Source organism: Enhydra lutris, unplaced genomic scaffold (genome assembly GCF_002288905.1).
Source record: "Enhydra lutris kenyoni isolate GAN:26980312 unplaced genomic scaffold, ASM228890v2 scaffoldscaffold40, whole genome shotgun sequence".
NCBI lineage: Eukaryota > Metazoa > Chordata > Mammalia > Carnivora > Mustelidae > Enhydra > Enhydra lutris.
Window position 1 is genome coordinate 11049423 of NW_019154124.1, and position 15020 is coordinate 11064442.

The window sequence follows — 15020 nt, forward strand, 5'->3', positions numbered from 1 at the left end:
TCAGCAGGTATTTAGGAAACAACAACAACAACAACAAAACACGAAAACCCTCAACCAATACAGTAAAACTTATGTCATGACATAACCACAGCATATATAGTATTCAAAGAGCTCCGTGTTAAAAAGATTTGTGATTAATTTGAAGTTATATGTGTGTATATGGTTTTAATTCTTCAATCATATTCCAATCACATATAGGCTAAAAAGCACCTGAGTATTTCAAAGTGTTCCAAAAATTTTCATCAACACTGTACCAAATTATTCACAGCACTATGTCTGCAAAACTATCTAAATATATTAATTCACCTTTTTCCTCTCGCCTTTTAGTTTTTGAGATGCATATAAAACAGTCCACTAGAGCTCATAATGAACCGCACCTTTCTAAATGGTGAAAAGTTCAATTAAAAGCAAAGTAAATTGGCATTTTATTCAGAAGAGACTTCTGGATAAATATGTGATTTCTTCTGGAATTTGTTAAACACAAAAAAATAATTTATATCATCTTTTTTTTTTTTAACGGAGCCTTAACATTTTTAAAAAACCAAGTTGAGAATCATTCTCTTATCACATGCAAAGAGTCAGTAAGAAAGATGAAATAAGCTGATGGTGGGATTGCTAGAGAAATAGTCACCGTTGATATTCTCCACAATATCAGCAGTTTTCACTACATGGAAGGACATTCAAAATAGGTCTCCCTACAATACTTTCCTCTGCAGTTAAACGATCAATGAAAAAAATACATTCCACCCTCAAAACACTTGTCTTCAGATTCTTCATTGCATACCGAAATAGAATTTTTTACACACCATACAAATAATCTGTCTAAGATATTTTCTTGAAACTGTACAACTGAATGAAGGTAATCTCATTTAAAGTAGTGTTGGGAGACCAGAAGGGGAAGGGGGAGCTGTCATCACCACCACCCCCTCATCAGCCACAGACCCCAAAAAAAGAGGTACTTTGCATTTGCAACAGAAGATGCCTACTTAACTACTTCAGCAGGAAGAGTTTCTCCTTGCCCAGCAACAAGCTCAGCCAATAACAAAATACCTCAACTCAGCCAATGAGAAACCATCACCACCCTGACCTCTGGCTTCCTTCCAATGGACTTTTGCTCAAAGCAGCTTTTCACTGACTTCCTCTTTTTTTTTTTTTTCCCCTATAGCGTAGTGTTCCTTTTCTTAGATATGGGCACTGGCCTATGACCTGCCACGGTTCACATGTCCTGTGATGGAATTTTTCTGCTATTCCTGAATAAACCCATTTTGCTGGTAAGATAACTGGCTATTTTACTTTTAAGGTAGACAAAAATAAAAAGGTTTTCAAATAAGTATAGTTTTTGCTGTTATAAATTGATTTATTTGTAAATCAACAGAACAATGTCTGTTAAGATAATTTTTAGGCATCTGTAGGAAGTTTTAGTATTATTATAATCTTTAATAATTAAATGATCATAAATTTATCCTAGAAAAGCTCAAACTATTTCTATTTTTCTGTTCTCTTCTGGTTATTCTCTTCCTATAACAGTTTCTTATATAGAATTTATATATAAGAATCAAATAGGATTTCATAGGTCCAAATTATTTTATTAATAAATTAGATGTAAGGTCATTATGAATCACATAAAAACATAATTCTTAATCATTCTGTAATTTAGCCAATAGTTTATAATCTATGATCTGTATGACTTGATAATTGGCACACTAATATCCCTTCTTACTACCCCTGCCTGATGGTCTCTTTAAAAACCACCTACATTGACATTAAGATTAAAATAGTATAAAATTGGGTTGGCTGGATAGCTTAATTGCTTAGGTTAAGCATCTGCCTTTGGCTCAAGTCATGATCCCAGGGTCCTGGGATCAAGCCCCATGTCAGGCTCCCTGCTCAGCAGAGGAGACTGCTTCTCCCTCCCCCTCTGCCTACCACTCTGCCTATTCTCTCACTGTCCAATAAATAAATAAATAGAATCTTTAAAAAAATAAAAAATAAAATAAAATACTATAAAATTGTACTCACTTTTTTGTCTTTGTTGTATTTGGCAAATATCTCCTGGGCTCTCTCTTCTCCTCCATCCGTGAACAACATGATAATCTTATTGCAGTTGGCTCTGGAAACATTATACTATAAAGAAAACAAAAGAATGTATATCATTCACAATAAAAGGTAAGGAATATAAAACAATACATAATGAATATGAATAAGTTGCAGGTAGTGGGTAACAGATCTGTTCAGTAAGTGTATTCTAAAGAACCACTTCTGAGATCAGAGCAGGCCCATCCCTACGAGGGCCTCCTCCCGTCCTCCCATCATCCATAGGTCTCACTTCCTTTGTGTCTGTGATCAAATGTCACCTATCATTGAGGACTTGACTGAAAACTATGTTTTAAAGGGCCATGTCTCTCCCAGATTGTATTTTCCCTCATAGCATTTACATGCTTTTATGTACACAGTATCTATTTTGTTTATTGCTAGCTTCTGCTGATTAAATCTAAGTGCCAAAAGGACATGAAGGTTTGTTTGTTTGTTTGTTTTAAGATTTTATTTATTTACTTGACAGACAGAGATCACAAGTAGGCAGAGAGGCAGGCAGAGAGAGAGGGGGAAGCAGGCTCCCCGCTGAGCACAGAGCCCAATGTGGGGCTCGATCCCAGGACCCTAGGATCATGACCTGCTGAAGGCAGAGGCTTTAACCCACTGAGCCACCCAGGCTCTCCAAAGGTTTGTTTTTTGATCAAGAGCCTAGCATATAATAACCTCTCCATGGTTGATTAATAAATAGATTTAAATTAATGGTTATTATGTCAATTTCATGCCCTTATAATTTGTACCAGAAACAGTGTGAACGAAAAATGTGCATACCCTCCCACATTTATTTTCAACCCATTTGCAAACAATTCTGCTCCCTTTCATTCCTCTTCATCCTACTTTATTCACTTTACCTTTCCAAAATTATAAACTCGTAGTTGATCCCTAACACCCAACACTCTTACATCTTTGTAAATGCCAATACCTAATCCCAAAATATCCTGCTATCTTCTCTCAATCCACACATGTACTCTAATTCTAAAAGACTCAATTCCAGTGGCAAATCCTCTCATAAACTTTAAGGTCTCCAAAGAGTCAGACATAGGAGAACAATGGATTAGCACCAAAGGGCCACTAAAATGAACAACTAATTTAGAAAGGTAGACTCTGAAGTTCTGAAATTACAGTCTCAAACGTCTACTGTGGTGGAATGTGTTCGCAAAAACTGTTCAGAATAAAAGATTACACTAATTTATGAATGCTCAGCTTCTTTGAGAATGTCAAGGCTCCAGCTCAGTACTCTTCACTGGAGGTATAATGCAAGTCAAATCTGTAATTTTAACTTTTTTTTAAAGATTTTATTTATTTATTTATTTGACAGACAGAGATCACAAGTAGGCAGAGAGGCAGGCAGAGAGAGAGGAAGAAGCAGGCTCCCTGCTGAGCAGAGAGCCCCATGTGGGGCTCCATCCCAGGACCCTGAGATCATGACCTGAGCAGAAGGCAGAGGTGCCCCTAATTTTAACTTTCTAATAGCCACATTAATCAAAGTATGAAGAAATCTCTGAAATTAATTTTACTAACATATTTTATTTAACCCAGTCATCCAATATGTTGTCAATTCAACATGAAATCCGTATCAAAATTATTGAGATAATATGCATTTTTTTCTTTCATTATAGCTCTTCAAATTCTGGTGTGTATTTTATATTTACAACACATTTTTCAATTCAGACGAGGCACAATTTTAAGCCTCAATAAGCCACATGGGATTGTGGTTACCGTACTGGATAGCACCGGCCTTGGCCTTTAAATGAGAAATATTTTTGAAAAAAAATGTTAATTCTTAAGTAGTGTTTAGGCTTATTGAAAGACTATACCCTATCTTACTTTTCAAAGAAGATAAATCCCATTTCCCATTGTAAAAGTTAGTCAAGACAATATTACACTCTAGTGATGAAAAGATCCTGTTTCATATAATCTCACCCCACTGATTAAGCCGTTAGAACATTGGCAGTTAAAGCTGTTAACCAAGTATTGTGAAAACCCAAGTATTAAATATTACAATTTGTCACATTCAAGCATAGTTCTCATCTGTGAAGAAAGCCATCTGAAAATTTGACTATAAAAAAGTTACATATTTTATCATCAAAATACCTCTGTGAAAAACATTGAAATCCCTTAACTAAAATTAATTTCTTTGATGATTTCTTTTTATCTGCCTACATAATATGTACCTAAAGGGCTGTTACAGAAAAGTGATTAAGTAAGAATTTTACATAAGGACTTGGTTTCATTTTTGGAAGTAGTGGGGGCAACAGTTTAATAAACACAAGTACCAGTGTAAGTAAGCACATTGGGTCTTGCTGATCAGTTGTGTAATTAAAATAGTAATGTTTCCCAAGAGAGAAAGAGAGAAAGAGAGAGAGAGAGAGAGAGATGTTAGGACATACACAAAAGGGGGAATAAAGAAATGTTTCGTTTTCAATGCGATCTTTCCCAGGAGTAGCCTCCTTAGTAGATGCGTGATAGGCAAATTCAACAACCAGTCAGAGGATTTGCAATTTTCTAAAGAATTACACAATTCTAACAATTATGTTATGGTTTGTAACAAACTGAGTAAAGGAAAGAACTTGGCTATTTCAATAAAATGACTAGTAGAGTTGGTAATTTACTTTAATATGTTATTTCATAACAAATCGTGTTAAGTGTATCCCTGTGTTTCCCAGTATCACTGTGCAGACACAACATAGCACACCAGCTATAATTTATGGACTTAATAAAATTTTTTTTGAAAAATAAATTTTGGTTTATTTGTAATATTTTATGAAGTGCCATCTGAGGACTAACTCAAATCCCAGTTTAAGGTGTACTGTGCGATAAGTGATACATTTAATCCTATTTGATACTGCTTCAGGGATCTTAATGATAAACCTTACAAGGACAAACAAGAACAAGAGAATGACATTGTGTAACAAGAAGACTGCAAGTATTGGAAATAGGTAAGAAAATCTGCTTCAACTTTGAATAAGCCTAGTAATGACATCTGGGAAAATTATTTTTTTTTAAGATTTTATTTATTTATGCATTTATTTATTTAAGAGAGAGAGAGAGAGAGTAAGCAGGGGAAGGAGCAGAGGGAGAGGGACAAGCAGTCTCCACGCTGAGCACACTGCTCATGCCTGGGCTCAATTCTATGAGTCTAGAATCATGAGTCAACTGCTTAACCTACTGAGCCACCCACGCACCCCTGGGTATTATTTTAAAATGACGCACGGGGGCACCTGGGTGGCTCAGTGGGTTAAACCTCTGCCTTCGGCTCAGGTCATGGTCTCAGGGATCAAGCCCGCTTCAGGCTCAATGCTCGCCCCGGAGCCTGCTTCCCCCTCTCTCTGTGCCTGCTGCTCTGCCTGCTTGTGATCTCTCTCTGTGTCAAATAAATAAATAAAATCTTTATTAAAAATAAAATAAAGAATAGCAATACATAAGGGTTATGTGGAAAGCAGAACATCTGAGACTTATTTCAGGAATAACTGAGAACACATTAAAAATCATTTACAACTGGCAGTAGAGGTAGTGTGAGAGGTCAAGTGGAGTTAAATCATATTTAATCAGCAACTAGGAGTGAATCTGGGAGTTACTGTGGCCTCTCTAACGAGACAGCCTCGGAAATAGTACACGAGGCTTGAGACCCCTAATCATTTCACAACTGAAACCTGAATACGAGGGAGTGAAGTGACACAATTAACAATACCAAGAAGGGTCATCAAAATGCCACAATCTAGAAAAACCTGATTGGCTCAAAAGAAAAAGAACTTCTATGAAAAAACCCACAAACTTCTATTTCTTTACTGCAGAAAGAATACATTGTCATTGAATAGTTCATTACATCTGAATCTCCAAGTTCTGAGTTTTCATCCTTCTAGTTAACCAACATACACCCTTTAATAAACTTACGTATTTTACCAAAGAGAATTCCCCCTGGAAACTGCAACGGTGAGCTGCTTGGCTTCCTGGTCTCCTTACTTGCTTATATAACACTACCTAATAAATAACCACCACCTCAAAGTCCACATAACTGAAACTGAGCTTTTCCTACCCTCAGAGTCCCTCTCTAGAGTCCTGTGTCACTAGCCACCAAGGATTCGAGTCCAGAGAACCATCCCGTTAGTTACCGTGTCACTCTCCTTAACCTTTCTTTGCTTTGACTCCAACACCAGGACTCGTAACTTCAACTCCAACACCAGGAGAGCTTAACTTAGAACACTCATTAGACCATGCCATTCTCATATTATTTGCTCCTAAACACCTCATTAACTGATACCTCATGGCCTTTTTATTTCCCTCACAGCTCCTATATTGCTATATCCCGGGCTTGGGGAAGCACCTGCCACTTTCTCAATGTGCCAAGACGTCTCCTACGTCTGTGCCTTTGTCCATGTCATTCTCTTTATCTGACATGATTTTCCCTCTCTCATCTACCTGCCTAAATTCTACTCACTCTTCAAAATCCTGTTTTCAAGAAAATGCCCACTTTCCTGACCTCCTTTGGGTAAGTCGAACCCCTCTTTGGTGCCACTCAAGTAAACAGACTCTGATTATGCCCCATAACAGCATTGACACACTGTTCTAGGAATGATCATTAACCGTGCCATGCTGGACGTTCTTACGATCAGACAGTCTGCTTTACCTCTGCTATTCTAGCACTGGTAAAATGACAGGAAACTGTGAGGCTTCCAATAAATACCGGCTGAATGAATACATGGAGGAAGCAACCAGTCAGATATCCTGAAAACTCTTTGAGAAGTTTACTCAGGGAACAGCAAAGTAGGATTCGCAGATAAGACCACGTGTAAGGGCTTATTCAGTGACTCAGCAAATATGGTATGAATTCCAAGTTCACCCTCTACCAGACATGTGCTAGGCATTAACTATAGTCATAATGATCAAGACACCAGTATCGAGCCAACAACCCACGCTCACATGGGGTTTGCTATGCGCCAGGTTCTGTGGACAATCCTACATCCCTCTGAGGTATGTGCCACGGTATAAGGGAGGAAACTGAGGTGGAGAAAGTTTAGGTCCGCACTTTCAACCACCACAGTAATACTGCTTCCTGAGAGATAAAAAAGCTGAATTATAAGTCCTGCGTTGAAGAGTTCAAAACGAAACAGACGACAAAGCCATTTGAGAACAGGAGTCTGGAGTGTGAGATACACGCTCTCATATGGGGCAGACAGTAGGCGTGCTGGAACGTGAGAGTCTGAATGGAGATATCAGTGGGTGATTTGTTTGGGGGGCGGATTGTCACTGAGGAAGGAATTCCTTCTCTGTTATCTTATGTCCTCTTCACTTTCATGTCTGTCATTTGGACCTTTCTGTACATTAAGAAACAACTACAAGAAACAAGTAGATGTTTAAAACTAAAATATTCGGGGTGCCCGGGTAGCTCAGTCAGTTAAGTGGCTGCCTTCAGCTCTGGTCATGATCCCAGGGTCCTGGGATCGAGCCCATGTTGGGCTCCCTGCTCAGTGGAGAGCCTGCTTCTCCCACTCCCTCTGCCTGCCACTCCCCCGACTTGGGCTCCCTATCTCTCTGTCAAATAAATAAAATCTTTAAAAAAAAAAAAAAAAACTAAACTAAACTAAAATATTTCCACCAGCCATTGGAGGATTTGAAAACACCAGTCTCCAGATAAATACAGTAGCGATTGAGAGAACAAAATGAAACAATAGTCTACATATGTCAACTAAGTTGGAAGTGCTTATACAAAATGAAATAATTATCTTACAAATGTGCTTCTTAAACAGTTTTAAAAGATGATGGAAGAAAAGATATAAAAGAAAAAGAATGTCTATATTTTGTATGTTTTTTGGAATTTTGGATTTAAAAATAAAAGTAGTTCAAAGATTTCTACTGCCTGGACACATCTGCTTTTAAATTAAATGAAAACCAGCACAGTTATGTAACTCATAGTGACTGATGGTAGTAAGTACCAGCATATTGAAATTCAGATGCCGTGACTCAGTAATAAGAGAGAAAAGGGGGGGCGGTATGGATACTTACATTAAGCAGCTGTTCAAAAGCAAAACTAAAGCCTTTCTTATAGTCCGTGATTCCTTTTGCTGTGATATTATTCACTGCGTCTTTCAGCACTTTCTTATTTCTCACATTGGCTTGGACAAGGTGCTGAAAACAGCTCACGTCCTGGGCATTGCTGTTAAACTGTGAAAGACAGAAAAGTAAATATATAAATGAACATGAAAATCAATCACATCATTTTATTTGAATTTGTGGCCTGTACGTCCCAGTCCTGTTGCGTTGTTTCTATCTCACAAGGTGAGTAAATTGAGAACAAAAGCTCACTAAGGATCAAGCAGCAATTTTCACCCAAGCCCCCCACTCCTAGCGCAACTGTGAGCCAGTCACTCAGCTTCCTGAAGCTTAGTTTCTCTAATTATAAATTTGGGACTTGAATTACATAAGGCCCCTTTCCGCTCTCAAATTTTCTGAGCCTTTGGAGGGGGGGGGTAGCCAACAATGACATGTATTCAGAATCCAAAAAAGATATGGTGATATGTGGCCGGGTCAAGGACAAACTAACCACTTGCTTGCCTTTCTTAAGGAGAAGCTGGGTGAAAAAGCCAGAAAGTCGATGACAGGAACCAAATTTTAGTAATCCTCAACTGTGATGGTACAGTCTTTCTCCCGGGGTTAACCCGGGAAAGTAAAGTGAAAGAATCAGGAACAACAGGTGGCCTTTTAGAACTGCTCGCTCTAGAGCATATACGCAGAAGGCAGGGCAATGACGGAGGCGAGGCCAAGGACAAGCAGATCCTTGCAGACCGGGATGGCTGTGAATGATGAAGGCCTGAACAACCAGGAGGCTGCAGGAGGAGAGAGCATCAAACCTGATGCGTGTCCCAGCGTGAACATTTAAGAGTCATCACCGACGTTAGTATCACCAACCCTATAAAAAGTATTCATGGAGTTCACTGGGTATTTCCAAAAAAAGCTAAGAACAACGAGTTCTGCAGGGAGATCCAGGGCACTGAGATGAGTGGAAACATCCCATCTTTTATTAGCTCTGCTATTTGTATGAGCCCTGTAGGCTCTCGGGGCCGAGTGTCACATCGGCAAAATGAGGATGATAATAAGACCATGCCTGCTAGGAGGTAGGGGGCAGGCCAGATGAAATCCTGGAGATTTTCTCAAAAATGTATCATTAAACGATTTTAACGGGTGGATCACAAACCGAAATGTAAATTTTATAACTGATCACATATTCTTATAACAAGTGTTCCTTTTTTTCTCTGAAAATCAATGAAGCTTAATTATAAGGTGCACCGCACATTTCATCAATTCAGCAAGCAAAAATTTACTGTCAGCCTGTTATAGGTCAAGAATTGTGGCAGGTGACAGTTCTGTGCCTTCAGGCATTAGGTAGATTACGCACAAACATACACACACGCATGTATGTAAGTGCCTATATGGTGCCTACTAGGTGTTGGGTTTACTCTACAAATATTAATCATTTCCGCTTTGTAAATGCCCTACAAGGCACGTATTATTACTATTCATGAAGAAACGTAGGCATTGGGGGGTTAAAGAACTTGCCCACAGTCCTAGGGCACATAGGACATAGAGCCAGGCTCAGACTAGCACTGTGACATAAGGGTCTGGAATTTTAACTATTCCTGCAGAGTATCTTAACATATTACAACACATTATGAGTAGTTCTGTAAAGCAACAGAGCTTTATTCCCCAGGAGACAATATCACAAGTGGATTCCAGTTTGGACCGTGAGTAGTCAGGGGAAAATCCGCACGAGAAATGGCATTTCCTGTGATTCCAAAGAAATGTTTCATTGAAGACTATGGAGGAAGAACATTCCAGACAAACAGAACAACAAAAGGAAAGCCTTTTTAGGGATGTATAAAGAAAGAGAGTTTAGCTCAGTCACACGTGAGTGAGGACAATGACATAAAATGTGTTTGGGGAGGGAGGCGGGCTAGTCGTGCAGGGTCCAATAGAAATGCTAAAGAACCGTGCTTTGAATTTCTGTCAAAAGGCAAGTCACAGAAAGATTTTAAGCCACAGAGAAAATAATTTAATGTAAAAATTTAAGAGATCATGCAAGTTGCTATTTGGGAAAGGATTTAAGGTGAGCAAAATTCAAAGGAGAGAAAATAATTAGAAGGCTATTATAGGAATCTAGCTCAATATAATAAGTGGCTTTGGCATGTCTGGAGATGGTCAGAAAAGAAGGGGCTGTACATTGATTTGGGAGAAAGGATCCACAGCGTGTGGTGGTAGACCGGGGATGTGGCTGAGTAACAGCCTAGTACCAGGAATGCCGTGCAGGTGTCTGATACGGGTGTCAGGATGGCCAGAGGACTAGAGCAGTGATGGGCTTGGGGACACTTGAGGAAGAGGCAGGAGAAACACAGAGTTCAAGTGACGGTGAGTTTTCAATACGTGACGGTGAGACATGTAAATGGTGAAGTCAGGCCATTATAGCATTTGAAGTATGAGACTCAGGGTACACCTGGATGGCTCAGTAGGTTGAGGGTCTGCCTTTGGCTCAGGTCATGATCTCAGGGTCCCAGGATAGAGCCTGCATCTGGTTCCCTGCTCAGTGGGAAGTCTGCTTCTCCCTCTCCCATCTCCCCCGTCCCCCACTTGTGCGCGCGCTCTCGCTCTCTCTCTCTCTCTCTGTGTCAAATACACAAGCAAAATCTTTAAAGCATGAGCCTCAAAAGAAGTCTTGGCTAAAGATTTTAAAAAGAGAAAAGTAGAAGGCTTCAATATAGAAGTATGGTGTAAAGCCATAGACATAAAAGGAAAACAAAGGAGTCCCTAAGTAAACTTAGTAGAAGTAAGCTCCTGTGGAGGCAGGAAGGAAATCAAGAGACTGGGCTGTTTGGAATGATGAGAGAGAGAGAAAAAAGAAAGAATAGTATTAGTGAGAAAGATAGTGCTGTTCAGATACAAAGAAGCAAAATTCAAAGTGTCCACAGAAGTCAAACATGTTACACGGTCCGTGTCCGGGGAGGGGGGCGGGGCAGAGCCCACTGGAATGCTAAGAAGCACATGGGAAGTGGTGGCCAGTGCCGTCTTCAAAGTGCCTTGGCTGGGAAACAAAGAAGTAAAGAGGTGGGTACCTCTGAGGGAGAACCTGGGGTCAAGGAAAGGCTGCCTTAAAGTGCAAGGTCACTAGAGCAAAAGAGTACTGATATTGAAGAGTGAAGGAAGGAAAAGATGCAGGAAAAGAGAAAAGAGGTAAAATATACAGTTCTTGTGAAGGTAGGGAAGGACAGACAGCCGGTGTGTGGAGTGACCCTTGAATGGGTATCAACTTCATTGATCTGAAGAAGACGAGTGGGAGCGGAGTATAGGCGCTGCTGGTGTATACATAGATTTGGGGTTGAAAAGGTGACGGTTACTGCCTGCCTTGCTGTTCACTGAGGACACAAGCCACAATCAAGGTAAAGGAAGAAGATGGAAGGTTTGGAGAGAGTGGAGATAAAACAAGAAGGAAAATATCCTGCACAGATACATAATTTGAGTTCTTTCTTATTTTTACTTTGAACACTATTTTCAGTTATATCCTACATAGGAGTAAAAAGCTCTAATATGTTTCCGTGTTGTTTTCCATAAATTTGAATGTTGGAAACGTAGTATCGTCAGTTCTAAATTCCACTGCCTCTTTTATTCCATTCTTTGATAATCTGACACAATCTTACTCTACACATTCTGTTCTGGAAACAAAGGAAGGTGAGAATTCCCATGTCAAAAAGCTTAAAAAAAAAAAAAGTTTGCCAATGAATCAATAGTAAAATGTCTGACCTTAGAGAATTATTAGAAATGGTTACAGAAAATGTTATTAACTGATTTAAACCAATCATGATAAAATTACAAGTTGTGCAGAAAATGAGCACTAAATAATGTATTGCTCTGAGTCTTTCGGTTGGCCTTGACCTGCTTTTAACACAGAAAAATGAAGCATCTCATTAAGTTGCTTTAACACAAACTGATTAATGTAAATTCAATTCATTAAATACAAATTCAGTGGTGTATAACAGAAATACTACGATTAAACTCATAATAAAACTCATAAATAATGCAGGGGAAGGAACAGCTTATAAAGTCTAAGTCCCCACAGCAAGTCTCACTCTCCTAGGAAAGCGAAGAGAAATTTTACAAGTTCTAAAATAGTGTGTATTTCACAGACATCTCACACTCATCTATTTTTAGAATAGACAAAAAGAACAGGTTTATTTTCACAAGCTGAAACTGCAGTCTTTGGTAACATGTACCTAAATTTTAATTTATAAACCACATATTTAATACATAAATCACTCCTGTATTAAAAACCTTAGGACAGAAGTTTAATAAGATAGTATTACAAAGCTTTGAAATAGTATATTGTGAGTGAAAATAGATTTAAGGACTCCTGCTTTTGTCAGCTATTAAGAAAATGCTTTTTTCTAAAAATGTATATTTAACTAACCCCGGAGTCAGAAATCCAAACTAATACCACACTGATTCCTTTCCTGATCCCAGAAAATTCAACCGAGTAGGTGTCTTATAAGAGCCGTAGAGAAAAATTTCTGCTTAGCATGCTGACACAGAAAGATGTGTGGGTTAAAGTGAGCATGTGGGGTACAACTCACGTGGAACTTCGTATCCCTACTCCAGCAAATGAACATTCTTTCATTTCCTCCTTCCACATAACACGTTCTTCTACCTACAACACTTCTTTCCCTCAACAGTCTTTCCTTACAAAGGCTTTCATGACCTTTCTTGACTACATCAGACCACCCCATTATAAGCTCTCCTAGGCCTACATGTATCTTACACAGAACACGACTCCATTAAAATTTCCTGCTTCTTTGTAGACTATTTTGACAGATTCTTCCCTGGCTTCAAAGCACACATACTCAAAGAAAATAGCCATCCCACCATGCAACCTCGGTACTGGGTATATAATAGTATGCCATAAATATTTAACAAGTATATATATGAAGTTTCATTAGACGACAGTGTGAAATGTTGATCAAAATCAAGCTACAGATTTAACATCGTAGAGATATTTTAGCTTCATACTATGTTAAGCTTATATAGTCATACATGTAAATATTCTGTCCAAACAGATGCTATTAAAATATCCAAACAAAGATGTATGTAAAACACCTACTGAAAAGTCTGGCGCATAGATGTTAAATCAAGTCCAACTCTAGCATTTAAAAAATTATTTTAGTAAAAACATAAGTATGCTTAAATTACAACAGATTCCTAAATTAATGAGAAAGATTCTGATAAGTGGTATCAGCTTTAGTAAGCCTTAAAGTTCACTAAGAAGACAATGCAAGTATCCTTCAAACACAAAGTTAATGTTTGAAATAATCTCTGAAATAACCATGAACAGTAAATGTCAATGCTTCCGAAGAACCTTCCTATTAAATATCATAGTCAAGTACACACATCCTATTAAAAGATAATTTCGGTGCCAAAATAAACTGTTAACCTCTCAGATGAAGTAATTAAAACTCTTAGTTTTATAAAGACAGGATTTTTGTTCGCAGGTACTCCTCACAAAATGTTTCTGAGAGAGAACTCTGCTGCCCCTTGGATAAAAACGAAATGTTGGCACGTCTTAAGTCAAAGAATCTTCAAGTTCCTCGAAAGCAAGCTTGTGTAGGAATGGCATCCTTGTGGGATGTCATAACGCATTTCCACAGGGCACCGAGTCTACCTTTGAAATTGTTAGTGGATCAGTGGTTTTCCTCTAGAAATATTAAGAATTAAAGACAAAAGAAAACCCAAAGTGCTATTATTTCACTTGGAACTGCAGAGAAACAGAAGCAGCCCACTTAATCTTTGACCATTCAGCTCACCTTTCATTTTTACTCCTTCCCCTAATCCATGTGTCATCTAAACTCTTACAAAGACAGACTTGCTTTAGGGTACTTTGCACACTGTTTAATTATAAAACATTCTTTAATGGGCAAAAAAAGGACATAATTTATAATTTCTTGGTTTCTGAAAAATTGTTCAATATCTAAATTATTCCTCAGAACTTGTCTTAATGATTTGTTTTCTCTTTTTTCCATGTAAAAGCAAAGTGGCAGGCTCAAACAGCACATAAAGCCAGCAGAAAACCTCAAATTCAGATTAGCCTGCTTTGAAACAAGGGTATTTTTTAAATTACAAAATACAATTGAACTTATTTATATAATATAACCAATAACTTATGCAACCAATTTATATTATGCAAAATTATTAATTTAAACGAATTACCTAAATTAAATTACAATGCAATTTTGTGTATTGGGTGGTTATAATGCTGGTATCAGGAGCTATCTGAGTGTTGGACACCAGAGGGCAGTGCAGGAAAATAAAAGCAAAGTGAACACAGGGTGTGATCTTAAAAATTCTTGGTTAGGTTTCATTCTTATTAAAAATACTTCGTTTATTTTGATTCTCCGATTTTTATAGGAAATTTGGAAGCCTGGGTTAGTATAAGGAAACAAGATGGTTATCCTAAAACTCAGAGAAACAGGTGATAACATTTATCCATACACATATGCACATTAAACTCCCAGGGAAGAATGATTTTAAGGTTCCTTAAGCAATTATTGGCAACTTACCTTACAAAAATTGCATGCCAATTTATACTATATTTATAATGATCTCATTCCACTTTCATGAATACTTAACATTTTTATTTCCTAACTCTAACAAAAAGATTACTTCAATCTTTAATTACTTGAATTTCCTTGATAGCTAGCAATGCAAAACTTTTTTCTCGTATATTAATTTACATATAATCTTGTGAATTGTCTTATTTTTTTGGTTTGTTGCCTACTTTCCAATTATAACTTTTAAACCTATTCTTTATGACTTCTTGAACTATGCTTACATAACTATTCATTAATCAGATAAATTTCATCTATATTCTCTACTAATATTTGATGGTTTTGTTTGCT

General features: G+C 37.9%; 1 protein-coding gene across 7 annotated transcripts in view; it reads right to left on the bottom strand.

Annotated features, from left to right (window-relative positions):
* LOC111155265 (calcium voltage-gated channel auxiliary subunit alpha2delta 1) overlaps window positions 1–15020 on the bottom strand; it is a 504879-nt gene that overhangs the window by 80603 nt on the left and 409256 nt on the right. For all 7 annotated transcript variants that reach the window (XM_022515388.1, XM_022515390.1, XM_022515387.1 and 4 more), the window contains exons 11-12: window positions 8095–8253; window positions 2020–2124 (exon numbers count right to left, since the gene is read on the bottom strand). In XM_022515388.1, coding sequence (XP_022371096.1) covers window positions 2020–2124; window positions 8095–8253 — 264 coding nt within the window. The remainder of the gene's footprint in view (window positions 1–2019; window positions 2125–8094; window positions 8254–15020) is intronic.